The sequence below is a fragment of the Cololabis saira genome, chromosome 15 (genome assembly GCF_033807715.1).
Source record: "Cololabis saira isolate AMF1-May2022 chromosome 15, fColSai1.1, whole genome shotgun sequence".
Taxonomy (NCBI): domain Eukaryota; kingdom Metazoa; phylum Chordata; class Actinopteri; order Beloniformes; family Belonidae; genus Cololabis; species Cololabis saira.
In genome coordinates, this window is record NC_084601.1 from 41591004 (window position 1) to 41618679 (window position 27676).

The following is a 27676-nucleotide window of genomic DNA, read 5'->3' on the forward strand; positions in this document are numbered from 1 at the left end:
CACGTATACCACAATATGTTTACACTGTGTAAAATCGTTAATATTAATTTGTATAACTTCTCAATACATCAAGATTTTTGACATCTAATAACAAGGGTCTATGTGAAAACATGGTATTGAGTTCAAGGGGGAAGGAGACATTTTTTTTACTTCTTACTTCTTTTTGAACATGTCAAAACTTCTGCTGCTTCAAAAAAAAAATCTATTGCATTGATTGTTCAAGTATGTTCGAGCATGTCTGTTACTTACACTACCATCATGCTCAAAATAAAGACTTTTGAATTGAATTCTACTTCATTTTCTAAATCTGGTTATAACTGAACAGCTCTTACAGCTGTAAGAATCTGCTGCTTTTTAAAAATATATTCAAAAATGTTTCCCACAATCTAACAACCAGAATTATTTCTTTCAAACTAAATTAACTAAACTGGTGCATTTTAACTGAACTCTCAAAATAAATGATATCAGCACTGATCACAAATGTACACCTCCAGTGTGAATACGTAGGTGTTGCTTTAGATGACCTTGTTGGGCAAAAGCCGCTCCACACTGATCACACCTGTAAGGCTTGTCTCCAGTGTGAATACGTTGGTGAGTCGTTAGGTTACTTTTATGGGCAAAAGCCGCTCCACACTGATCACATCTGTAAGGCTTGTCTCCAGTGTGAATACGTTGGTGACTCGTCAAATTACCTTGCTCGGCAAAAGCCTTTCCACAATGATTGCATCTGTAAGGCTTGTCTCCAGTGTGAATACGTTGGTGTTTCGTAAATTGATCTTGCCGGGGAAAAGCCGCCTCACACTGATCACACCTGTAAGGCTTGTCTCCAGTGTGAATCCGTCGGTGTTTCGTTAGATCACCTTGCTGGGCAAAAGCTTTTCCACACTGATTGCATCTGTAAGGCTTGTCTCCAGTGTGAATCCGTCGGTGTTTCGTTAGATCACCTTGCTGGGTAAAAGCCTTTCCACACTGATCGCATCTGTAAGGCTTGTCTCCAGTGTGCTTACGTTGGTGTCTCGTCAAATGACCTTGCTGGGCAAAAGCCGCCCCACACTGATCACAGCTGTAAGGCTTGTCTCCAGTGTGAATACGTTGGTGTCGCTTTAGATCACATTGTTGGGCAAAAGCCTTTCCACACTGATCGCAACTGACTTGCACGCAATCATCACAGCAGTGTCTTTTGGGTCTTCCTTTATGATTCTGTAACAGAGAAGATGACTTACTTTTTGGCTTCATTATCAAAAGCCTTTTCAGTTTCAAGTATGGAGCTAGAACAGTGTCATTATTCACAAATGCAAAGGACAAAATTCACACGTGTGTAGGACAAGATATACAAGTGTATTTTTGATCCACACACAAATATAACCTGATTTAAAAACGTTTTTTTTTGTCTGTGAGCTGCGCTGGATTTGCATGAGACTTTTGAGACTCCCCTGACGTGACTCGATTCACAAATGCGTTTTTTTTTTAACACGGAAGGATCTGCAACCAATCAGATATCTTCCTTTGTTTCAGCCAATCATATGAGCGCACCCCAAGTGGGGAACGATTTACTCTTAAACCAATCAGATAAAAGGGGCGGATACACCTGCTGTTTGAGCTGCGTTGTGCCGTTGGGCTTAGAAAAGTGATTCAACATTTCGAGTTGATGAAATGAAGATAATCTCCTTGGTCATAGTGTAATTATTTAAACAAGACCAAGAGATTTGGTTACTGTTAAGAGAGAGGTCAGCCGCCCATTTGGAAATCGGAAGAGAGACTATCTATTTTGGGCGTTAACCTGTAGAGTTTCAATAGTAATTTTGGGGTTTTTAGATTAAGTAACTACTATACTATACGGTAGGACTGGGCGGTATGGCCTTTTATTAATATCTCAATATTTTTAGGCCATGTCACGATACACAATATATATCTCGATATTTGTCTTAGCCTTGAATTAACCCTTTGATGCATACAATCACACCAGTATGATGATTCTATATGTCTACATTAAAACATTCTTGTTCATACTTCATTAATATATGCTCATTTTAAACTTTCATGCAAAAAGGGGGAAATCACAACTTAGTCAAACGCATGTGACTGAAGTACGCTTGTTTTATGTCTCTGAGAAGGAGAGACGAGACGAGAAAGAGTGAGAAAAGCCTGCAATTTAATGCCCTGCTAAAAGCAAATGCGTGACAATGTATACTCGAATATTCACGATAGTCATTTTGTACATTGCACAGAGTAGAAGCCGCGATACATCGAGTATATTCGATATATTGCCCTGCCCTACTTAGCGGGAAGTTGCAGATCCAGTTGGTTGAGTTTTTTTTAATTTTTTTATTATGGACTTAAGTTGTTGGTATTCTAAAAATGTGTTAGTGCTAATTCCATATTGAACAGTGAGTGTGTTAAATGGTACAAAATGTCCACTTATGATTATATGTTGTAGATACTTTATTCCTTGGTCTCTCCATTGAGTAAAGTTGACCATCATTTTATCATTTTTCAGAATGTCTTGGTTGTTCCAGATGGTTGTGAAATCACATGGAAAAAGTGAGACTTTGGCTATTTTAAAAGGAAGTCCCACCAGGCTGTCAGAGATTAGCTAATATTAATGCTTTTAAAGCATTTATGATGTTTAATATTTTGAATGATAAATGGTAAATCTGAGATTTCCAAATCATTGCAAAACACTTCTGAATCCAGCCATTGACTATCTAGTGAGTGATTTTTGCACCATTTTAAGATATACTGTAACTTATTAACTAAGAAATAATACTGGAAGTTGGGTAAGTGTAAGCCTCCACAGTCTTTGGATTTTTGTAATGTCTTTAAGCTAATATGTGGGGTTTTATTTTTCCACAGGAATTTTGACACGTATGAATCTTAAACCAAGAAGGAGGGGGTTTGGATGGTATCATTGAAAAAAGATATTTATTTTTGTTGAAATGTTAATTAAAAGGTTAAAATTGGTTTCGTCCTTCTGTCAACAGATGTCACAACTGCCACTTCCTGATCTTCTCAGGGTTTGGAATGTCCTGATTCAATCACACCCTATCTCTTCCTCCCACTGTCCATAACGGTCAGTTTCTGTCAAGTTTCTCAATAAAAGCATCATGCAGAGGAGGAACTGTGGGAAACATTTGCTGTCACTGAGTCCTCACTGAGAGTCTTGTTTACTCTGCACTCCTACCTTGGTTCCCCCTTCTGCAGAAGCACGTTAAAGATCATTCCGGTAGTCTCTGGTGTCTATCTTCGTTACGAACTTGGTTTAAAGTTGATTTAGACCTAACATTGGTAAAACCATCATTTCGATGGTGACAATTCTCCCCATCAGTGAAATAGGAAGAGAGTTCCATCGGGTAAGATCATCCTCTATTTTTCTTAAGAGCTGAACATAATTTAGTTTTATTAACTCTAACAGTCATGGGGAGATGTTTATGCCTAGATATCTAATGTTTCCTGATTGTAATTTAGTAGTGGCTGTATTCTGGAAATTGCAGTTGATGCACAAAACTGTGGATTTGGACCAGCTGATAGAGTAGTCAGACAGAGATGAAAATCCATCTATAAGCGCAATTGTCTGTGATAGTGAGGTTTGTGAGTTCTGGAGGAAGATTAGTACATGATCAGCATAAAGACTTATTTTGTGATCTAATGTTTTGCATTGTATGCCTTTAATATTTTGGTTTTGCCTAATAGCAGCTGCTAAGGGCTCAATAAATAGTGAGGGAGAAAGAGGACAACCCTTTCTGATACTTCTTTGCAAGTTAAAGCTTGTTGAAATTTGATCGTTTGTCCTTACACATGCCTTGGGAGAGCTATATAATATCTTTATCCAAATGATAAAAGATTTGCCAAACCCAAATTTGTGTTAAGTTGCCAATAGAAATTTCCAATTTACCCGATTGAATATAAGCATTTAAGCAACACGAGGTGACGTTTCTCAGCTCTGGAAGAGAGAGGCTGGGCTGCGCGCGGAGCCGTGTCGCACTGCGCGGCCCCTCGTCTCTCCAGAGAGCTGTGCGCGTCGTGTGTGGAGAAAACATCCCTTACTGTCTTTACTAAACCGTCCCAGTTTTCTTTGAAAAGAGTCCGTCGCACGTAGCAAACGCGCGGAGGAGCTCACGGTGCAAACAGGGAACGTTGGAAAAGTTAAAGTTAAGTTAAAGTCGGGTGGAACTGACCGGTGGACCGGACAGCAGCACCTGACACCAGCTGCTGGTCGTATAACGATGCACGCAAGACAGCACGTGACTGACGTATCTAACAGGGTGCGCTTGTTTTATGTCTCTAAGAAGGAGAGACGAGAGAGGTAGAAAAGTCTGTAATTTAATGCCCGCGGCTAAAAGCAAATGCCTGACAATGTATACTCGAATATTCACGATAGTCATTTTGTACATCACACAGAGTAGAAGCCAAGATACATCGATTATACTCGCTATATCGCCCAGCCCTAATACCAACAGTAAAACATGGTGGTGGTAGTATGATGGTCTGGGGCGTTTTCGCTGCTTCAGGCCCTGGAAGACCATGAATGAATTCTGCTGTCTACCAAAAAATCCTGAGGGAGAATGTCCGGCCATCAGTTCATGACCTCAAGCTAAAGCGCACTTGGGTTCTGCAGCAGGACAATGATCCAAAACACACCAGCAAGTCCATCTCTGAATGGTTTAAGAAAAACAAAATGAAGACTTTGGAGTGGCCTAGTCAAAAGTCATGACCTGAATCTGATTGAGATGCTGTGGCATGACCTTAATGAATAATAAAAAAAATTAATAAATTCCTCCACAGCTGGAAAAGACTCATTGCCAGTTATCGCAAACGCTTGATTGCAGTTGTTGCTAAGAATGGCCCAACCAGTTATTATGTTTAGGGGGCAATCACTTTTTCACCCAGGGCCATGTAGGTTTGGATTTTTCTTTCCCCTTAATAATAAAAACCTTTAAAAACTGCATTTTGTGTTTACTTGTGTTATCTTTGTCTAATATTAAAATTTGTTTGATGATCTGAAATATTTAAGTGCGACAAACATGCAACAAAAACGAATTTTTTTTGCAAATAAAAAAAATAAAAAAATCAGGAAGGATGCAAACAATTTTTCATACACATTTACGTACACACACACACACACACACACACACACACACACACACACACACACACACACACACACACACACACACACACACACACACACACACACACACACACACACACACACACACACACACACACACACACACACACACACACTTTCTTTGCCCAGAAAAAAAACGATCTCTTTCGGGGATGGCTTTGTAAGCAATTAATTTGTCCATGGCATACAATGGTTTCCTCCTGGTTTGGCGAACAGCTGGGTGATTAGGCTCAGTCAGTGGTCCTTGTAGGGAGTGTCTCGCTCTCTGTCTTGCTCTCCTCGTCTCTGTTACACCTTTTTTACCAAACAGGTTCCAGGGCTGGTTCTGGGCCAGTGCTGAGTTTGGAACCGGGCTTTCTGTTTCCACTGACAAAGAACTGGCTTCGGGCCAGAAAAAAACAGTTGCTGCAGAACCGCTGAGGGGGCGGAGTTGTTAAGACCAACGGCAATAGCAAGACGGTGACATTTTCCAATAAGAGACGAATTGATACGGATCAGTGTTTTTGGCAGCCATTTTAGATTTAGTCTTAGTCTTTTGGACGAAAATGCTTATTAGTTTTAGTCACATTTTAGTCATTTCTATATGTGATAGTTTTAGTCTAGTTTTAGTCGACGGAATCTCAAAAAAGGTTTTAGTCCAGTTTTAATCAGCTTTAGTTAAAAAAAAGAAAAGATAAAAAGTATCTTCTCCAATATTTACTAGAGATGCACCGATCAGGATTTTGAGGGACGATCACCAATCACCGATCTCGAAAACATCAGTATCGGCCGATCCCGATTTTGCCGATCACTGATCACAGCGTGAAATCCATAAATTTGTCAATATTGTTTTCTCATGTACATGACATTGAATTATTAGGTATAAAAATTTGGAGATTAGGTGTAAACTCGGCTTATATTAGTAGCTTCAGCTTTCCTGTGGTACTAATTATGTACAACATGTGCACCAACACAGACAACAGCAGACATGCCACTCTCTAAAAGTTGATACAAGTTGCAAACTATAAACCTTAGTTTCCCTGTGGAAAGAGGAATTCAATCTTAAAATAAAAATGAATTATGAATTATTAAGCTTTGTGAAAGCTTTAGTGGTAGCATCCACCGCGTGTGAGGAAACTCTTGTGAGTGAAGCAAAACTCTTCACACTAGAACTCCACATGTCACTGGTGAAGCGACTGACACGACTGTCGTCCTACATGAGGCTTAGGACTGTAAATAGTCTGGTAAAACTCCGACAGGATTTCATCAGTGAAATATTTACGACACGGCAGCGTGCACAGCGCGCACCACGGATATAAGCTGCAAACGTGTTTAAACCCGAACTCTCCTACAATTGAAAGTGGCTGATGAGCAAATCATATGAATTCATTATCTTATGATGTAGTTCTTTATTTTTCTTCCTGTCGTTTATAAGTCTCTGTTACAGGTGTTACAGCTGAGTTAGTGCCGTTGCTGCACGCTCCTTTTTTTCTCTCTGCCTAAGCAGCAGCCAACTTTGAAAACTCAATATACTCCATGTGAATAGAATAGTAGACTTTATTGATCTCCCAGAGGAGAAATTCAGTCGTGTAGCAGCCAAAACACACACACGCTTTATACAAAAGATTTAAAATAGAAATAACCATAAATAGTTAAATAATAAAAAAGAGCAATATAAAAAAGTAGAAAAAGGACTATGTAAAAGAGAAAAAAAAAGTAGTAAACACCAAATAAACTATAATATAATAATATTTACAAAATATTTACAAAAATACGTGAGGTGGTTATTGCACTTTTAAAGAGGGTTCCTGCCGAATTCGATCACCACCTCCTTCGTCTTGCTGGTGTTGATTTGCAGATGATTCCGTTCGCAACATGAGACAAAGTCAGCGATGACCCCCCTGTACTCCAGATTGTCTCCCCTGGACACGCGTCCCACGATGGCGGAGTCATCGGAGAACTTCTGGAGATGACAGGAGTCCGTGTTGTGGTGGAAATCTGAGGTGTATAGTGTGAAGAGGAATGGAGCGAGCATTGTACCCTGCGGGGCCCCCGTGCTGCAGACCACCACATCAGACACACAGTTGCGGAGCCTCACGTACTGTGGCCTGTTGGTGAGGTAGTCGATGGTCCATGCAGCCAGGTGACAGTCCACTCCTGCTTCCTCCAGCTTCCCCCTGAGCAGCGATGGCTGGATGGTGTTAAAAGCACTGGAGAAGTCAAAGAACATGACTCTCACAGTGCTGCCGGCGCTCTCCAGATGCGCGAGTGACCTGTGCATCAGGTAGATGACAGCATCAACCACACCGATGCCAGGCCAGTACGCGAACTGCAGGGGGTCCATCACATCAACCACCTGCTGTCTCAGGTGGCCGAGCAGAATCCTCTCCATGGTCTTCATCAGGTGGGAGGTTAAGGCTACTGGTCTGAAGTGGTTGGGCTCCCTTGGTTGTTTGGTCTTTGGAACCGGAACCACACAGGAGGTCTTCCACAGGAGTGGAACTCTCTCCAGACTGAGGCTCAGGTTGAAGATGTGCAGGAGCACAGCATAGAGCTGGTCTGCACAGTCCCTCAGCAGCCTGGAGGAGATGCCATCAGGACCAGCAGCCTTCCTCGCCTTGGTCCTCCTCAGCTCCCGCCTCAGCGAAGAACTTTCAAATGTCTTATCAGCTTCGTTGTGTTGAAATTCTTTTGTAACATTCCTACTCGTCCTTTGGACACACCTTGCAAACTGCAAATTTGTTGTCCTTTTCAGACATTGTAAAACTCCCACACCAGCGAGGCCGACGCCTCCTCAGGACCGCTCGGTCTGAGATGCGGGAATGCATCCGCGGGCGGCGGTTTGTTGTTGTAAACGTCATCAGATCGGCCGCTCTGAAATATTATTTTCCGATCTCCGATCAAAACCGATTATCGGCCCGATCATGATAAGGGGCCGATCGATCGGTGCATCTCTAATATTTACAATAATTAAAAGGAATGGTTTTAGACATACAAGTTTTCCACCGAACAGCAAATACTTTCTGATCTACAATAAGGATTAAAAGGGTCAAGAACAAAAACATACTTTGGCAATTGTATTTATTTATTTATTAAAATTGTGCAAAGACATGCCCAAAAATGGATGAGTAACATGCACTCAACTTGACCTTGTCTGCCAGTGCAATTAAGTTGCAAAACAAAATGTTGTAAAAAAAATAACCATACAACCCCAGTGCATGTTTAACTTGTGCAAACATTCTAAAACAAAGTAATAAAATAATAAAAATCGCAAAAAATGTTTAACTACATGAATTAGAGAGGGGGTCTTACTACCCCTTGTGCAGTCTAACAACAAAAACAAATATCCCAGTAACAGCAAAATTAGCCTACCGACCTCGATAAAGTTTGGGGAAAGCGCTTAGCTCTAAAATTACTCTTGCTCTATTCCGCAGCATTCAGCAGCAGTGAGGGGTGAAAACTTAGAGTCAGTGTGATCTAGAAAGCAGCTGAACCGCTTGTCCATGTTTGCCATCATCTTCTCTGCCAGGGAAGCTAAGTCCTTGAAGCTAGAACCCTGGGCATGGGGGAACTCAGACAGGTGACCCTGCAGGTCCAGAAGGGCAGGCCCCACAAGGGATAGGGACTGTGTGTCGCTCTGAAGCATCTGGGTATGCTCAGCGAAGGGGAAGAGTAAATCTCTTAGAGCAGTCAGCCTCTGCCACTCACTTGGTAGTAGATAGTCCCAGCTCATCCCATCCCGACCTACGACTACTGAGTCCTTGATTTGGAGAAGCCGTGACATCATCAGATATGTGCTGGACCATCTGGTAGGGCAGTCTTTGACCACAGTTAGAAGACACAGCTGCAGCAGTCGCTCAGTTGCCACCGATGACTTGCGGAAGAGCTTGACAAGCACTCTAACTATGCTCAGCAGTTGGTTGACACTCAAATCTTTCTGGATCATATTCACCACAAGTTGCAGTGTGTGAACAACACACGGGGTCCTATCTACGGCTCCAAACCTAGACAGATAAGACAAAAACACAGATAGAAAAAAAAAGACAATTAATTTTAAACACCATGCAAAATAAATAATTACTGAAAGTTACTATAACCTAGCATAGGTTATAGTACATTGATAGGACTGACAGACTGAAAATGTTAATTAACAGCGGAACTAAAATAATTATCACCTCAGAGTCTTCAGTTTCACTGGTGTCGATGGATTCATCCTCGGAGCTGGTGGGGTCATCCGGTTCATTAGCTTTGAATGCTGCAATCACGTTGCTTCCGTTATCAGTTATGACTGTCAGGGTATGGTCAGCCTCTTATCAAAGGTCTCCATCATGAGGATGAAATCTTCATCCTCAACTGTGCAAGCAGGGAGACCAGTACGTCCAATCCAAAGAGCGATCGCCTGTTCTTTGGCACGTTGTTCCAGCGAGTCTGGCTTATGTTTGGATTGTGCGGCGAAGGCTGCTAGGATAGATGACTGTGCCCTGTCGCTCTTAGGAGCACCAGGTTTCTCTTTAGAAGTTCTGGTCTCCAGGATCTGGATGAGGAAAAAACAAAGAGGGGGATAAAATTACTCTCTCTGTATACAAAGTGCACCTCCTATAGAGGTCTACAAATGTAGGTATATAAACACACAACGTACATACATATTACGAACATCATCATGTGTTTCAACGCATCATTCCTGACAAAAATACTACAATGTTAAAAAAAATGGAATGGCCTTAACTATCAAACAAGGAAAACAAAAATATGTTTTAATAGCTTATTAACCACATGACTGGCACGTACTATGTACTTAAGCATTCTGAGATTTATTTCTGAGCAATAGCAAAAATTATAATGCATTTGTTACTGTTGAGATTGTTTTTTTTGTGTGCGTTTTCCCGTCCAACTTTATTGTAAGCGCACCACAAACGGCATAGGTCATGGTCGCAGCTTTTAGCCCAGAACGGTATATTCTGTTTTAGCCTAAAGCTAGCAGACTCTACATATAATAAAGCTGTACATATAACTCGACCAATTTAACATATCAATGTGGTGATGGAAAATGAACGCACAGAGAGGACCACACCGTCACTGGATGTAAACATGGTTAAACATGCTGCTAACGTTACAAAAAAAGCTAAGTGTGCTGTTCATTTAGACACTTGGGGAACAGCAACACGTCTCAAATGCTATATTTTTGTCTACGTTTCAGACAGTCACTAAAACATGGGTCAATATGAGTTATTACACTTGAGCCCGACCAGAACCCCGTCATGTACTACACAGACTGCAGTTAAGCTAGCTGAAATTCGTACTCGCGTGGTGAAATCAGCCACTCGGCTACCAGTAACACACACAAGCTACTAAATTGATGTCAGCACAACTAAATTAATTTAAGTCTGGGTTAGCAGCACAACCAAGATCATTTTAGACTGAAGTCAGCAATTGATAATATGAAATTGATAACAAGTCGATTGTGGAGTAACACTGTATGTATATGAAATGTTAACAGGACTTGGTCTAACTTACCTTTGAAAAAATATCCGTGTGGCGAGTCTTCAGGTGCCGCTTGAGGTTGGTGGTGTTCTTTCCCCTGAGTTTGTGGCCACATTTATTGCCGTCTCCCTCCACGATACATTCAGTCTTTCTTTCTGCTTGGTTATATTTAAAATATTTCCATAAATCATTGCGTCGTTTCCAACCACCGGGCCCCGTGCCGCTGCCGCCGGCGTCCATCCTCCTACCGCAGCAACACGTGCGACCGCAGCCGTGTTGCATTCAGGTGCTGCTGGCTGATATGTGCCTTGTTTGTTTGTATCTATGTTTCAATAAAAAAAAATAAAAACATATTCTGGTGTAAAACTAAATTAAGGATGAAAGTGAAGATTGTGTATGAATTAGCAGGAGACATCAAGATGAGAATATGTTTTCAGATAGAAAGTTTGGGCAAGTTAACCTGCATGGGGACCTTTCTCCAGCAGAGAGCAGCAGAATCTGGGCAAAGGAAACGGCGCCAGCGACCTCCGTCGTCACTTGTGTCCAGCTGGTATCAGACCGGGAACAGCGCCACTCGCGGCCACAGCCAGAACTGCAGGTCGCGTACGCGTTCACTGTCTTTTTGAGAACGTGCACGTCCACGCGCCAAATGAACGCAGGATACGCGTGACGACAACGACGCGTACGCGTTCTGAACTGCAAGTAGAACTGAGCCCTAACTGATGACGGTTGGATTCTTCCTGATGTTGGTCCTCAAAGGCCTTCAAGAAAGCAGCTCAGCGTGAAGTCAAGACACTAAACTGTGGTGTTTGTTTCAAGATAACGGAGCCTGGAAGCAGGTTTACCTTCCTCTTCCTCAGCTTGGAGTCGTTGAGCTCCTCCTTGTCGGTAATCTCCTGCTTGGGCGGCAGAAGTTCCAGCTCCCTCTCCTTGGCTTCTCTCAGCAGCTGCTCGGCGGTGATCTGCACCTCGGCAGGAGCGTCGTTCTTCACCTGAAACACCACAAACACCCTGAAATATCTCTGCAGGAGCTTTGTTCTTCACCTGAAACACCACAAACACCCTGAAATATCTCTGCAGGAGCTTTGTTCTTCACCTGAAACACCACAAACACCCTGAAATATCTCTGCAGGAGCTTTGTTCTTCACCTGAAACACCACAAACACCCTGAAATATCTCTGCAGGAGCTTTGTTCTTCACCTGAAACACCACAAACACCCTGAAATATCTCTGCAGGAGCTTTGTTCTTCACCTGAAACACCACAAACACCCTGAAATATCTCTGCAGGAGCTTTGTTCTTCACCTGAAACACCACAAACATCCTGAAATATCTCTGCAGGAGCTTTGTTCTTCACCTGAAACACCACAAACACCCTGAAATATCTCTGCAGGAGCTTTGTTCTTCACCTGAAACACCACAAACACCCTGAAATATCTCTGCAGGAGCTTTGTTCTTCACCTGAAACACCACAAACACCCTGAAATATCTCTGCAGGAGCTTTGTTCTTCACCTGAAACACCACAAACACCCTGAAATCTTTCTCCACCCACTTTTATGCTCCCTGTGTCTTTTCAGAATCCAAAGAATTGAAAGGACAATCAGGATCTTGTGTTTCATGCCGTCATCCTGAGTCAAAAAAACCAGTAGTGCCAAGTAATGTAGCAAAACCAAAGCTGGAGTTATGATGGGAGACATTCCTTGGTTTGAGGATTTGAAACACTTAGCGCCGCTCCTTTTAAGAGTTCCACCTCCGACCAAACGGGACAGCTAATCACAACAATGTTCATGCTGCTGCTGTAAGACAACGGAAACCTCCAACCTCAGTATGTGTTATATGTCCTTGAATAATGTTTGATGGGTGATGTTTGATAATATCCTTGAATAAAGTTTAGGTTCTTTATCTGTGCTGTATTTATTTGTGCCAAGGGACTGCAGATGCAAATTATCCTAAGGCTAACTCTGGTGCAATGCATCACATGTTTACATTTATGTTTTTAATTGCACATGGTCCCTCTCAAATAAGATTTAAGTAAGTAAGTAAACTCTCTGGTCCTGGTCTGGGTTTAGGGGGTCTTGACTCCAAGTTTACCGACGACTGATATGTTTTCTATGCTGTTGACTGCACATTAGTGCCCCCCCCACCAACTTTGAAACATGTTTTCTCCAGTTTTCAGGCAGAAGAACCCGGATGTGATCAAAGTTCTGCTGAAACAAAAACTAACCAAACTAAACTAAACTCTGCCAGAAGTCTGGATTAGGGTCGCCACCCGTCCCGTAAAATACGGAATTGTCCTTTATTTGAGAGAAAAAATGTTGCGTCGCGTATTGAACTAATACGGGACGCGATTCGTCCCGTATTTTCATTAACGCCCCGTCTGTCACACACACATCAACACTAAATTTAACAATAATCAACAAAATAAAACACAGGAAACATTAAGGCCAGCAAAATCTTTGTGGCGGGACAACAGGACCTGCTGCGTCTGTGCCATATCTTTATATATTATTATTATTATTATTAGTATTATTATTATATACGTGTGCCAGACAGCGGGAGGACTCGGGCTTCACCTCCAGGTCGGGGTTGGGAATTAAAAGTTTTGTTCCGTATTGAACCAAAACGGACAAATATTATGCTCTTATTTATTGATGTCATAATATACAGATGAAGGTTGGAACATTTGAATATATTGCAAAACATCATTCGTAGTAAATTTAACTAAAGGTGAAACAAATATATTATTTCCCACTACATTCAAAGTGAGATATTTCAAGCCTTTATTTGTTATCATTTTGGTGATTATGGCTCACAGTTTATGAAAACCCCAAATAAAAAATAAATTAGAGAATATTTTATGAAATCAATAAACAATTCCATCATCAAAATTATAACAAATAAAAGGTTTAACATATCTTGCTTTGCATGTAATAAGACTAGGTAATATATTAAGTTTCACCTTTTAAGTTGAATTATTGAAATAAATTAACTTTTACACCATATTCTAGTTGAATTATTGAAATAAATTAACTTTCACACCATATTCTAGTTGAATTATTTAAATAAATTAACTTTTACACCATATTCTAGTTGAATTATTGAAATAAATTAACTTTTACACCATATTCTAGTTGAATTATTGAAATAAATTAACTTTTACACCATATTCTAGTTGAATGATTGAAATAAATTAACTTTTACACCATATTCTAGTTGAATTATTGAAATAAATTAACTTTTACACCATATTCTAGTTGAATTATTGAAATAAATTAACTTTTACACCATATTCTAGTTGAATTATTGAAATAAATTAACTTTTACACCATATTCTAGTTGAATTATTGAAATAAATTAACTTTTACACCATATTCTAGTTGAGTTATTGAAATAAATTAACTTTTACACCATATTCTAGTTGAATTATTGAAATAAATTAACTTTTACACCATATTCTAGTTGAATTATTGAAATAAATTAACTTTTACACCATATTCTAGTTGAATTATTGAAATAAATTAACTTTTACACCATATTCTAGTTGAATTATTGAAATAAATTAACTTTTACACCATATTCTAGTCGAATTATTGAAATAAATTAACTTTTACACCATATTATAGTCGAATTATTGAAATAAATTAACTTTTACACCATATTCTAGTTGAATTATTGAAATAAATTAACTTTTACACCATATTATAGTTGAATTATTGAAATAAATTAACTTTTACACCATATTCTAGTCGAATTATTGAAATAAATTAACGTTTACACCATATTCTAGTTGAATTATTGAAATAAATTAACGTTTACACCATATTCTAGTTCAATTATTGAAATAAATTAACTTTTACACCATATTCTTCACCTGTATATTCTACATCTGGGCTGATGTGGACATACATACATACATACATACATACATACATACATACATACATACATACATACATACATACATACATACATACATACATACATACATACATACATACATACATACATACATACATACATACATACATACATACATACATACATACATACATACATACATACATACATACATACATACATACATACATACATACATACATACATACATACATACATACATACATACATAGGAGGATATTTCAGTTACTATATGGTTTTTCTGTCTCTACAGTCATGAAAGTTCAACGCTATTAAAGCACTTTAAACTTTAAATCAAAGCATTTCGTTTTTTCATATAAAATAAACACATTTTTATGCAGTTTAGAAGTTTTGGGTCTTTTTTTTGCTCCTGCGCTGCTGAAATCAGGGCGTCCCTTATTTCTATTTGTGAAAGGTGGAAACCCTAGTGTGGATTAAACTAATTAAACTGAATGAATCCATCAATAAGAACTGATTCCACTAATTCATATGAATGTGAGCCCGACACCAGCCCCAGTTTGACACAGAAACAGTTTAAAACGCTAAGACTTCATGACTAAAACCCGTGCCCTGTCCAAACCCTGCTTAGCTTAGCTTAGCTTAGCTTAGCTTCCCTAAGCTCCGGGTTTCGTACCTTCGCCACCTCGGGGATCCGCTGCTTCCCTGCCGCGGTGGACGCCATGATCCTCGGTGTGTCGGGGGTTCGAGCCCCGGAATATCAAACCTGAGCGGGTCAAACAGCAGCTTTTAACGATACATGGTGGTCTTTATATCTATATCTTTATATATTTATATCTATGTATCGCAGCAGCTCCACGGGGCGTCCTAGTTTATATGTCTATGGTTTGTAGAGCAACATTTGATAATAAAGTTTTTTAAATAAAGGCTCCATAACCCGGAAGTGCTGCCGCCATGATTTCCAACGGAGTCCTATGGAAGCGTCGCCTCTGTTTTATCCACTGCTCTGGTTCAGACCAGAGAAACTCCCGTTACATTGAAGATTGGAACATTCTGGAAGAATGGAGAAGGAGAAAGACCAGGACCAGGACCAGGACTCCGGAGAAGAAGAGGTGAGGCTGCATAAAAATGTGTTTATTTTATATGAAAAAACTAAATGCTTTGATTTAAAGTTTAAAGTGCTTTAATAGCGTTGAACTTTCATGACTGTAGAGACAGAAAAAACATATAGTAACTGAAATATCCTCCTATGTATGTATGTATGTATGTATGTATGTATGTATGTATGTATGTATGTATGTATGTATGTATGTATGTCCACATCAGCCCAGATGTAGAATATACAGGTGAAGAATATGGTGTAAAAGTTAATTTATTTCAATAATTCAACTAGAATATGGTGTAAAAGTTAATTTATTTCAATAATGCAACTAGAATATGGTGTAAAAGTTAATTTATTTCAATAATTCAACTACAATATGGTGTAAAAGTTAATTTATTTCAATAATTCAACTAGAATATGGTGTAAAAGTTAATTTATTTCAATAATCCAACTAGAATATGGTATAAAAGTTAATTTATTTCAATAATTCAACTAGAATATGGTGTAAAAGTTAATTTATTTCCATAATTCAACTAGAATATGGTGTAAAAGTTAATTTATTTCAATTATTCAACTTAAAAGGTGAAACTAATATATGACCTAGTCTTAATAAGACTAGGTCATATATTAGTTTCACCTTAGTTTAGTTTGGTTAGTTTTTGTTTCAGCAGAACTTTGATCACATCCGGGTTCTTCTGCCTGAAATCTGGAGAAAACATGTTTCAAAGTTGGTGGGGGGGGCACTAATGTGCAGTCAACAGCATAGAAAACATATCAGTCGTCGGTAAACTTGGAGTCAAGACCCCCTAAACCCAGACCAGGACCAGAGAGTTTACTTACTTACTTAAATCTTATTTGAGAGGGACCATGTGCAATTAAAAACATAAATGTAAACATGTGATGCATTGCACCAGAGTTAGCCTTAGGATCATTTGCGTCTGCAGTCCCTTGGCACAAATAAATACAGCACAGATAAAAAACCTCAAACATTATTCAAGGATATTATCAAACATCACCCATCAAACATTATTCAAGGACATATAACACATACTGAGGTTGGAGGTTTCCGTTGTCTTACAGCAGCAGCATGAACATTGTTGTGATTAGCTGTCCCGTTTGGTCGGAGGTGGAACTCTTAAAAGGAGCGGCGCTAAGTGTTTCAAATCCTCCAACCAAGGAATGTCTCCCATCATAACTCCAGCTTTGGTTTTGCTACATTACTTGGCACTACTGCTTTTTTGACTCAGGATGACGGCATGAAACACAAGATCCTGATTGTCCTTTCAATTCTTTGGATTCTGAAAAGACCCAGGGAGCATAAAAGTGGGTGGAGAAAGATTTCAGGGTGTTTGTGGTGTTTCAGGTGAAGAACAAAGCTCCTGCAGAGATATTTCAGGGTGTTTGTGGTGTTTCAGGTGAAGAACAAAGCTCCTGCAGAGATATTTCAGGGTGTTTGTGGTGTTTCAGGTGAAGAACAAAGCTCCTGCAGAGATATTTCAGGGTGTTTGTGGTGTTTCAGGTGAAGAACAAAGCTCCTGCAGAGATATTTTTCAGGGTGTTTGTGGTGTTTCAGGTGAAGAACGAAGCTCCTGCCGAGGTGCAGATCACCGCCGAGCAGCTGCTGAGAGAAGCCAAGGAGAGGGAGCTGGAACTTCTGCCGCCCAAGCAGGAGATTACCGACAAGGAGGAGCTCAACGACTCCAAGCTGAGGAAGAGGAAGGTAAACCTGCTTCCAGGCTCCGTTATCTTGAAACAAACACCACAGTTTAGTGTCTTGACTTCAGGCTGAGCTGCTTTCTTGAAGGCCTTTGAGGACCAACATCAGGAAGAATCCAACCGTCATCAGTTAGGGCTCAGTTCTACTTGCAGTTCAGAACGCGTACGCGTCGTTGTCGTCACGCGTATCCTGCGTTCATTTGGCGCGTGGACGTGCACGTTCTCAAAAAGACAGTGAACGCGTACGCGACCTGCAGTTCTGGCTGTGGCCGCGAGTGGCGCTGTTCCCGGTCTGATACCAGCTGGACACAAGTGACGACGGAGGTCGCTGGCGCCGTTTCCTTTGCCCAGATTCTGCTGCTCTCTGCTGGAGAAAGGTCCCCATGCAGGTTAACTTGCCCAAACTTTCTATCTGAAAATTCAATTCAATTCAATTCAGTTTATTTGGGAAGGGACAGTGTACATTCATATACATTTAGAATTAAAAATGCAAATGCACCCGATTTTAGCTACAGAGCTAGTTTCCATTGGCAGTCCCCCGGCTAAAAATATAAAAGAAAGACAAGTTAAACAACAAGTTAGAACAAATACAAATATAGCGTGCAAAAAGTTTCTGTTCTTGTTATTTTGCTTCTATTTAAGATAGAAGGAACAGGAGAACAACCTGACACATCAATCTTACTAACACGATCTTAGACATTTACATATATTGCAATAGTGAATACATTACACACATTTCACATTTAGCAGTTAAAAGTTTAGGCGGTAAAGTGCCAGAGCAAATTAAAGTGCTGGTTACGATTAAAGTGCTGAGGGTTTAAAGTTAAAGTGCTATAATGGGGGAAAGACAAGGAGGATGGAAGGGGAGGGGAGAGTGAAGATGGAATGGGCTGCAGCAAAACCAGATCACATGTATTGTTCGCTTGTGGAATTTAAGGTTCTATGCCAGTTGTAGAGTAAACAGATTGTGGAGATGGGGCCGGAAGGAGAAGAGAAAGGGAAAAAAAAAAAGTAAGAAGAGGTAGATAATTACTAGTCAGCTGAGTAATCATTTACATAAAAAAAATAGCCAACCAAGAGGTGATGGCATGAAGCATCACCTCTTGTTTACAATCAGATTGTCAGTGTTTAAATAAAGTGACAAAGTGCATTATTAACACTATGATGTTATTATGCAGTAAAGTGACAAGGTGACAAATGAATCTTTACCGAGGGTCATGGTTACAGTCCTGTTTACTTAATAGCCATTTCTTTAAGCTGTTCTTGAATGTGGCAAATGTGTTGCAGTCCCTTACTACGACAGGTAATGAGTTCCAGAGTTCTACCCTCGACTGACAGTACGGTCTGCCCCTGTGCATACACTATACACTATAAATACACCATTAATACACTATAAATATACCATTAATACTATAATGTGCAGTGCGTCTGAATGGGATTATGCAATCACCTCTGGAGGTTGCCCTGGTTGTATGGCTAGCGTTTTCGTTTTGTCTTATGTAGACAGACAGTGGGGGCGGTGCTAAACCTTTTAGCAGGCATCAGATTCTTCCGCGGATCCGCGGAATTCCGCGGATTTTGGTCTCAGCAAAAAATGTCCGCGGTTTCCGCGGAACAGGGGGAAAAAATAAATAAAAAAGTAGGGTTACGGCGTAGGTTCTGCGTCGATTTAACGCAGTACCATAAATCAGCCTTCACAGACAGACAGCCAGGACGCGGCAGCAGCAGAAATGAAGAGGAGCCGGCAGCTCAGTTTAAAATACATTTTTTGGGTTTAGGTAGCGGTAGCGATAGCTTAGCTCAGACTGCGATCAGATCTCAAGATTTAGGTCGATTGCTGTTCGTGTTTTGGATGGCTCCGTGCCGGTTTCGTGCTTTGTTTGTGGTTTTTTTGTTGCAGATTTCCAGTGCTTGACGTGTGTCTCCGTGTGTTCCTGCTTCCTGGATTGGCAGTGGATGTCGTCTGAAAGACAAGGAGCTGCTTGTCTTTTGTCGTTTTGTCATTTAATTTAGGTGTGAAAGGGGGATTCTGGCCATTGTAGAAGTTTAAGATATAATTATCTTGATTTCAAGATTTATTCATGCATGAAGAATTACCCATGATGATGAATGCGTGTTATTATGTTATCAAAATGCATCATTCTTTGCAAAAATTCAGAATTTTTGTGTGTATTCTTGCACTGATAAAAGATGTGATTATGGAGCTTTGAGACCACCAGAATGCACCATTTTGAGTCTATTTTTCAAAATTTTCCGGGGGAACATGCCCCCGGACCACCCTAGAGGGTTCGGGTGCTTTGCGCTCTCACTCGTCCGCGTCGAGAATTTTCCTCTTTTTTTATGATAAGCCATTCTGATGCCTGTTTTAGGATCTTGAATGTAGCACAGGCATATTTAAAGGTAGTGAGGTTGTCAAAACTAAGGAGTTGATATTTTTTAAGTATCTGACAGTGATGATGTGTTATGGGTTTTTTGTCCAGTATTTTTATCGCTCTCTTATACAAAGATTCCGCCAGGTTGAGCATGGTTTTGTTGGTAAAAGACCAGTTTGTGAAGCCATATTCAATATGGGATAACACCATTGCGTGCATAAAGACTCTGGCTGCCTCAGTTGTTAATGAGGGTCTAATTGATTTAAAATTTGCAAGGTTAAATTTCACCGTTTTTGTAATTTTGTTTACGTGACTCTTGAAGGAGAGAATATGAGAAAACATATTCTCATCTTGATGTTTCCTGCTAATTCATACACAATCTTCACTTTAATCCTCAACTTAGTTTGACATAAGAATGTTTTTTTTTTTATTGAAACATAGATACAAACAAACAAGGCACATATCAGAATTACAAACTTTTGCCTTGGATTGAGCAACATCAGTATTACAAAATATACACTGAGAATCTAATTATTGTACAACATAAAATAAAAATGAAATAAAAAAAATTAAATGAAAAATAACTCACAAGGGCCATATCATATTAAATCATATATTTCAAGTAAAGAAAAACAGTTTAAGGGCTTTCTTGTCTTTAACAAGACTCAAGAACCACAGGATTTCGTCTTTGCTTTTTGCAGATGACGTTGTCCTGTTGGCTTCATCGGACCGGGACCTTCAGCATGTGCTGGGGCGGTTTGAGGCCGAGTGCGACGCATCAGGGATGAGAATCGGCACCTCCAAGACCGAGGCCATGGTTCTCCATCGGGAAAGGGTGGCGTGGAGAAGTCCTGCCATCAGGTGGAGGAGTTAAAGTATCTCAGGGTCGGTGTCCCGGACCGTCGTGGTGAAGAAGGAGCTGAGTCGAAAGGTGACGCTCTCGATTTACCGGTCAATCTACACACCTACCCTCACCTATGGTCATGAACTTTGGGTAGTGAGCGAAAGGACAAGATACAAACGGCCGATATGAGTTTCCTCCGCAGGGTGGCTGGACGCTCCCTTATGGCCCTTTTGCACTAGTCTCGCTTCTCCTCGGTTCTACCCGCCACGGCCCCGTTTTGCGCTTTTGCATTCGGGCTGAGACGGGTAGAGCCGCTCCAAGCCGATACTATTTCTGTAACCATTCTGGCGAGGTTCTATCTCAGGGCTGAGCAGGGACTATTTCTGACGTCACCACCCTCCACGCCACTGATTGGTCGGGGGGCGGGGCCGTCAGACGTTTGAATCAGGAAGCGGGAGTTGGCGCGAGAGCGACCCGCGGCTCGCAGCGATTTTATTATAAAGCACAAAACGTCTGTTTGGTGATCCAACTCTGAGGTGCAGATGTTCATAAACCTGGTGGCTGAGGAGAGAATTAAAAAAGGGATGTAGACGGGCTGTTTTACTCTCAGCCGCTCGCGGCTCCAGCTCATCAGCGCCGACATGAACAAAGCGGTTGCGCAATCGAGTACGTCACAGCAGCTTCACCCCACCCCCCCCCCCACTTCTCACCTGGCTGTGGAAAAACACACGGGTGGAGCCGCGTCGAGCCGCGCCGAGCCGGGCTGAGGCGAGACTAATGGAAAAGTAGCATTAGAGATGAGTTTCCTCCGCAGGATGGCTGGACGCTCCCTTAGAGATAGGGTGAGGAGTTCGGTCACCCGGGAGGAGCTCGGAGTCGAGCCGCTGCTCCTTCACATTGAGCACATTCACATTCGAACCGGGGACCTTCTTGCTGTGAGGCAACAGTGCTAACCACTAAGCCACCGTGCTGCCCAAATGTAAAACATTATATCACAAAATAAGTCTTTATACTGATGATGTACTAATCTTCCTCCAGAACTCACAAATCTCACTATCACAGACAATTGCACTTATAGATGGATTTTCATCTCTGTCTGACTACTTTATCAACTGGTCCAAATCCACAGTTTTGTGCATCAACTGCAATTTCCAGAATACAGCAACTACTAAATTTGATTGTAATTTAGTAGTTGCTGTATTCTGGAAATTGCATAGAAATTGCTTAGATATCTAGGCATAAACATCTCCCCTAGACTGTCAGAGTTGTCGTGTCAAAATTCCTGTGGAAAAATAAAACTCCACGTATTATTTTTGTAAGACATTACAAAAATCCAAAGACTGTGAAGGCTTAGACTTACCCAACTTCCAGTATTATTTCTTAGTTAATAAGTTACAGTATATCTTAAAATGGTGCAAAAACCACTTACTAGATAGTCAATGGCTGGATTCAGAACAAGTATTTTGCAATGATTTGGAAATCGCAGATCTACCATTTATCAGTCAAAATATTACACATCATGAATGCTTTAAAAGCATTTATATTAGCTCAACTCTGACAGCTTGGTGGGACTTCTTTTAAAATAGCCAAAGTCTCACTTTTTTCCATGTGATCGCACACCCATCTGGAACAATCAAGAAAATGTAAAGATGGTAAACTTTACTCAATGGAGAGACCAAGGAATAAAGTATCTACAACATATAATCACAAGTGGACATTTTGTACCATTTAACACACTCACTGTTAGGGATGGGTATCGTTTGCATTTTCATCGAATCCGATTCCTATTTCGAATCCTCATTTCGATTCCGATTCTTTTCGAATACCGATTCCGATACCAATATTAATTAAAGCTGCAAGCAGCGATGAACGGGCCCTCGCACTCACGGCCACTGCCCCCATAAGCATATCAGAAACGATACCACCCACGACTTCCTATGTCAAAACATTCAAATGTTATAGCAGGAAATAGGGACAACCAATCAGAAGAAGGGGCGAGGCTAATTAAGGCCAAAGAAGCTCAAGGACTCATTGCAGAGTCCCATGACACCACCCACGACTCTCTATGTCAAAACATTCAAATGTTATAGCAGGAAATAGGGACAACCAATCAGAAGAAGGGGCGGGGCTAATTTTCACCAATTATGGTCAAGGACTCTATACCGAGTCCCATGACACCACCCACGACTCTTTATGTCAAACCATTCAAAAGTTATGGCAGATAAAAGTATTCTAGGGGGCGCTGTTGAGCCATTAGGCCACGCCCATTAATACAAACCATGAAATATCAAATTTATCGCCAAGCCTGGCTTGCATGTAACATTTGGTGACTTTTGGAGAACTATCAAATATGGACCAATCAGATGAAGGGGACGCGCGCTTTTTCGCGTCTAGCGTCGCCACGGTAACACTTTTGAAAGAGAAAAGTAATGCGCGTAGTCGCAAGATGAAGACGCACATTTTGAGGTATAACACACCTGGGTGCACGTTACGGTTCGGGCCGTATTAATTGCCGAAGGAATGGCATAAATTGCGCCAAAATTACACAATAAATAAAAAATGGCCGACATCCTGTTGGGTTTGGGCCATGGCTCCAAGAGACTTTTCTTTAAGTTGCAACATGATGCAGGTGTGTACCGATTTTCATGCATGTACGTCAAACCGTATTGTGGGGCTTGAGGCACAAAGTTTTTCCGGGGGGCGCTGTTGAGCCATTTTGCCACGCCCATGAATGCAAACCATTAAATATCAAAATTTTCGCCAGGCCTGACTTGCATGCAAAATTTGGTGACTTTTTGGGCATGTTAAGGGGGGCAAAAAGGCCTTCACTTTGTCAGGAAAATAATAATAATAATTAAAGCTGCAAGCAGCGATGAACGGGCCCTCGCACTCACGTCCACCGCCCCCCATAAGCATATCATAAATGCACCACCCACGACTCTCTATGTCAAACCATTCAAAAGTTAAAGCAGAAAAAAGGAACAACAAATCAGAAGAAGGGGCGGGGCTAATTCAGGCCAATGAAGGTCAAGGACTCCATACAGAGTCTGATGACACCACCCACGACTCTCTATGTCAAACCATTCAAAGGTTATGGCAGAAAATCGGGACAACCAATCAGAAGAAGGGGCGGGGCTAATTAAGGCCAACTAAGCTTAAGGACTCATTACAGAGTCCCTTGACACCACCCACGACTTCCTATGTCAAACCATTCAAAAGTTATGGCAGATAAAAGTATTCTAGGGGGCGCTGTTGAGCCGTTAGGCCACTCCCATTAATGCAAACCATGAAATATCAAATTTATCGCCAAGTCTGGCTTGCATGCAAAATTTGGTGACTTTTGGAGAACTATCAAATATGGACCAATCACATGAAGGGGGGGCGCGCCTTTTGGCGTCTAGCGTCGCCACGGTAACACTTTTGAAAGAGAAAAGTAATGCGTGGTGTCGCAGGATGTAGACGCACATTTTGATGTATAACACACCTGGGGGCACGTTACGGTTCGGGCTGAATTAACTGCCGAAGGAATGGCATAAATTTCGCCAAAATGACACAATCTATTCAAAATGGCCGACATCCTGTTCGGTTTCGGCCATGGCTCCAAGAGACTTTTCTTTAAGTTGTGCCATGATACAGGTGTGTAGCGATTTTCGTGCATGTACGTCAAACCGTATTGTGGGGCTTGAGGCACAAAGTTTTCCGGGGGGCGCTGTTGAGCCATTTTGCCACGCCCATTAATGCAAAGCATGAAATATCAAATTTATCGCCAGGCCTGGCTTGCATGCCAAATTTGGGGCCTTTTGGACAACTATCAAATATGGACCAATCAGGTGAAGGGGGGGTGCGCTTGTTGGCGTCTAGCGTCGCCACGGTAACACTTTTGAAATAGAAAAGTAATGCGTGTAGTCGCAGGATGGAGACGCACATTTTGATGTATAACACATCTGGGTTCACGATACGGTTCGGGCTGAATTAACTCTCGAAGGAGTGGCATATATTGCCCCAAAATTACGCAATTAATTCAGAATGTTCAAAATGGCCGACTTCCTGTTCGGTTTCGGCCATGGTGCCAAGAGACTTTTCTTTTAGTTGCGTCATGATACAGGTGTGTACCGATTTTCGTTCATGTACGTCAAACCGTATTATGGGGCTTGAGGCGCAAAGTTTTTTATGTCTGAACCAACCAGATGAAGGGTGGGCGCGCTTTTTGGCGTCTAGCGTCGCCACGGTAACGCTTTTGAAAGAGAAAAGTAATGCGTGGTGTCGGAGGATGGAGACGAACATTTTGATGTATAACACACCTCGGTGCACGTTACGGTTCGGGCTGAATTAACTGCCGAAGGAATGGCATAAATTGCGCCAAAGTGACACGATTAATTCAAAATGGCCGACTTCCTGTTCGGTTTCGGCCATGACGCCAAGAGACTTTTCTTTAAGTTGTCCCATGATACAGGTGTGTACCGATTTTCGTGCATGTACGTCAAACCGTATCGTGGGGCTTGAGGCACAAAGTTTTCAAGGGGGCGCTGTTGAGCCATTTTGCCACGCCCATTAATGCAAACCATTAAATATCAAATTTTTCGCCAGGCCTGACTTGGGTGCAAAATTTGGTGACTTTTTGGGCATGTTAAGGGGGGCAAAAAGGCCATCACTTTGTCAGAAGAAAAAAAATAATAATAATTAAAGCTGCAAGCAGCAATGAACGGGCCCTCGCACTCACGGCCACCGCCCCCCATAAGTATCAGAAATGACACCACCCACGACTTCCTATGTCAAACCATTGAAAAGTTATAGCAGAAAAAAGGGACAACCAATCAGAAGAAGGGGCGGGGCTAATTCAAGCCAATGAAGGTCAAGGACTCCATACAGAATCTGATGACACCACCCACGACTCTCTATGTCAAACCATTCCAAAGTTATAGCAGAAAATCGGGACAACCAATCAGAAGAAGGGGCGGGGCTAATTAAGGCCAACGAAGCTTAAGGACTCATTACAGAGTCCCATGACACCACCCCCGACTTCCTATGTCAAATCATTCAAAAGTTATAGCAGAAAAAAGGGACAACCAATCAGAAGAAGGGGCGGGGCTAATTTAAGCCAATGAAGGTCAAGGGCTCCATAAAGAATCCCATGACACCACCCACGACTTTCTATGTCAAACCATTCAAAAGTTATAGCAGAAAAAAGGGACAACCAATCAGAAGAAGGGGCGGGGCTAATTAAGGCCAACGAAGCCTAAGGACTCATTACAGAGTCCCATGACACCACCCACAACTCTATGTCAAACCATTCAAAAGTTATGGCAGAGAAAAGTATTCTAGGGGGCGCTGTTGAGCCATTTTGCCACGCCCATTAATGCAAACCATGAAATATCAAATGTATCGCCAAGTCTGGCTTGCATGCAAAATTTGGTGACTTTTGGAGAACTATCAAATATGGACCAATCACATGAAGGGGGGGCGCGCCTTTTGGCGTCTAGCGTCGCCACGGTAACACTTTTGAAAGAGAAAAGTAATGCGTGGCGTCGCAGGATGTAGACGCACATTTTGATGTATAACACACCTGGGGGCACGTTATGGTTCGGGCTGAATTAACTGCCGTAGGAATGGCATACATTTCGCCAAAATGACACAATGTATTCAAAATGGCCGACATCCTGTTCGGTTTCGGCCATGGCTCCAAGAGACTTTTCTTTAAGTTGTGCCATGATACAGGTGTGTAGCGATTTTCGTGCATGTACGTCAAACCGTATTGTGGGGCTTGAGGCACAAAGTTTTCCGGGGGGCGCTGTTGAGCCATTTTGCCACCCCCATTAATGCAAACCATGAAATATCAAATTTATCGCCAGGCCTGGCTTGCATGCCAAATTTGGTGCCTTTTGGGGAACTATCAAATATGGACCAATCAGATGAAGGGGGGGTGCGCTTGTTGGCGTCTAGCGTCGCCACGGTAACACTTTGGAAAGAGAAAAGTAATGCGTGTAGTCGCAGGATGGAGACGCACATTTTGATGTATAACACATCTGGGTTCACGATACGGTTCGGGCTGAATTAACTCTCGAAGGAATGGCATATATTGCTCCAAAATTACGCGATTAATGCAGAATGTTCAAAATGGCCGACTTCCTGTTCGGTTTCGGCCATGGCGCCAAGAGACTTTTCTTTTAGTTGCGACATGATACAGGTGTGTACCGATTTTCATTCATGCGCGTCAAAGCGTATTATGGGGCTTGAGGCGCAAAGTTTTTTCTGTTTGAACCAATCAGATGAAGGGGGGGTGCGCTTTTTGGCGTCTAGCGTCGCAACGGTAACGCTTTCGAAAGAGAAAAGTAATGCGTGGGGTCGGAGGATGGAGACGCACATTTTGATGTATAACACACTTGGGGGAACGTTACGGTTCGGGCTGAATTAACTTTCGAAGGAATGGCATAAATTTCGCCAAAATGACACGACTAATTCAAAATGGCCAACATCCTGTTCGGTTTCGGGCATGACCCCAAGAGACTTTTGTTTAAGTTGTCCCATGATACACGTGTGTACCGATTTTCGTGCATGTACGTCAAACCGTATCGTGGGGCTTGAGGCACAAAGTTTTCAAGGGGGCGCTGTTTAGCCATTTTGCCACGCCCATTAATGCAAACCTTTAAATATCAAATTTTTCGCCAGGCCTGACAATGGTGCAAAATTTGGTGACTTTTTGGGCATGTTAAGGGGGGCAAAAAGGCCTTCACTTTGTCAGGAAAATAATAATAATAATAAAAATTCCTGCAAATACAATAGGGCCTTCGCACTGAAGGTGCTCGGGCCCTAATAATAAAAATTCCTGCAAATACAATAGGGCCTTCGCACTGCAAGTGCTCGGGCCCTAATAATAATAAAAATTCCTGCAAATACAATAGGGCCTTCGCACTGCAAGTGCTCGGGCCCTAATAATAATAATAAGAATTCCTGCAAATACAATAGGGCCTTCGCACTGCAAGTGCTCGGGCCCTAATAATAAAAATTCCTGCAAATACAATAGGGCCTTCGCACTGAAGGTGCTCGGGCCCTAATAATAATAATAATAATAAAAATTCCTGCAAATACAATAGGGCCTTCGCACTGCAAGTGCTCGGGCCCTAATAATAATAATAAAAATTCCTGCAAATACAATAGGGCCTTCGCTCTGAAGGTGCTCG

At 41.5% G+C, this 27676-nt stretch overlaps 2 protein-coding genes across 2 annotated transcripts in view; one reads left to right on the forward strand and one right to left on the reverse strand.

Annotated features, from left to right (window-relative positions):
* Positions 1-119: 119 nt before the first annotated feature.
* On the reverse strand, positions 120-15188 carry LOC133460942 (zinc finger protein 501-like). The gene is made up of 3 exons (XM_061741655.1): positions 15141-15188; positions 11434-11580; positions 120-1200 (listed from the first exon to the last, which is right to left on the reverse strand). Exons 1-3 carry the CDS (start codon positions 15186-15188, stop codon positions 475-477), a joined length of 921 nt encoding a protein of 306 aa, XP_061597639.1. The 3' UTR covers positions 120-474.
* Positions 15189-15525: 337 nt separating this feature from the next.
* LOC133460943 (zinc finger protein 271-like) overlaps positions 15526-27676 on the forward strand; it is a 137577-nt gene continuing 125426 nt past the window's right edge. The window contains exons 1-2 of the mRNA XM_061741656.1: positions 15526-15576; positions 17140-17286. Coding sequence (XP_061597640.1) covers positions 15526-15576; positions 17140-17286 — 198 coding nt within the window. The remainder of the gene's footprint in view (positions 15577-17139; positions 17287-27676) is intronic.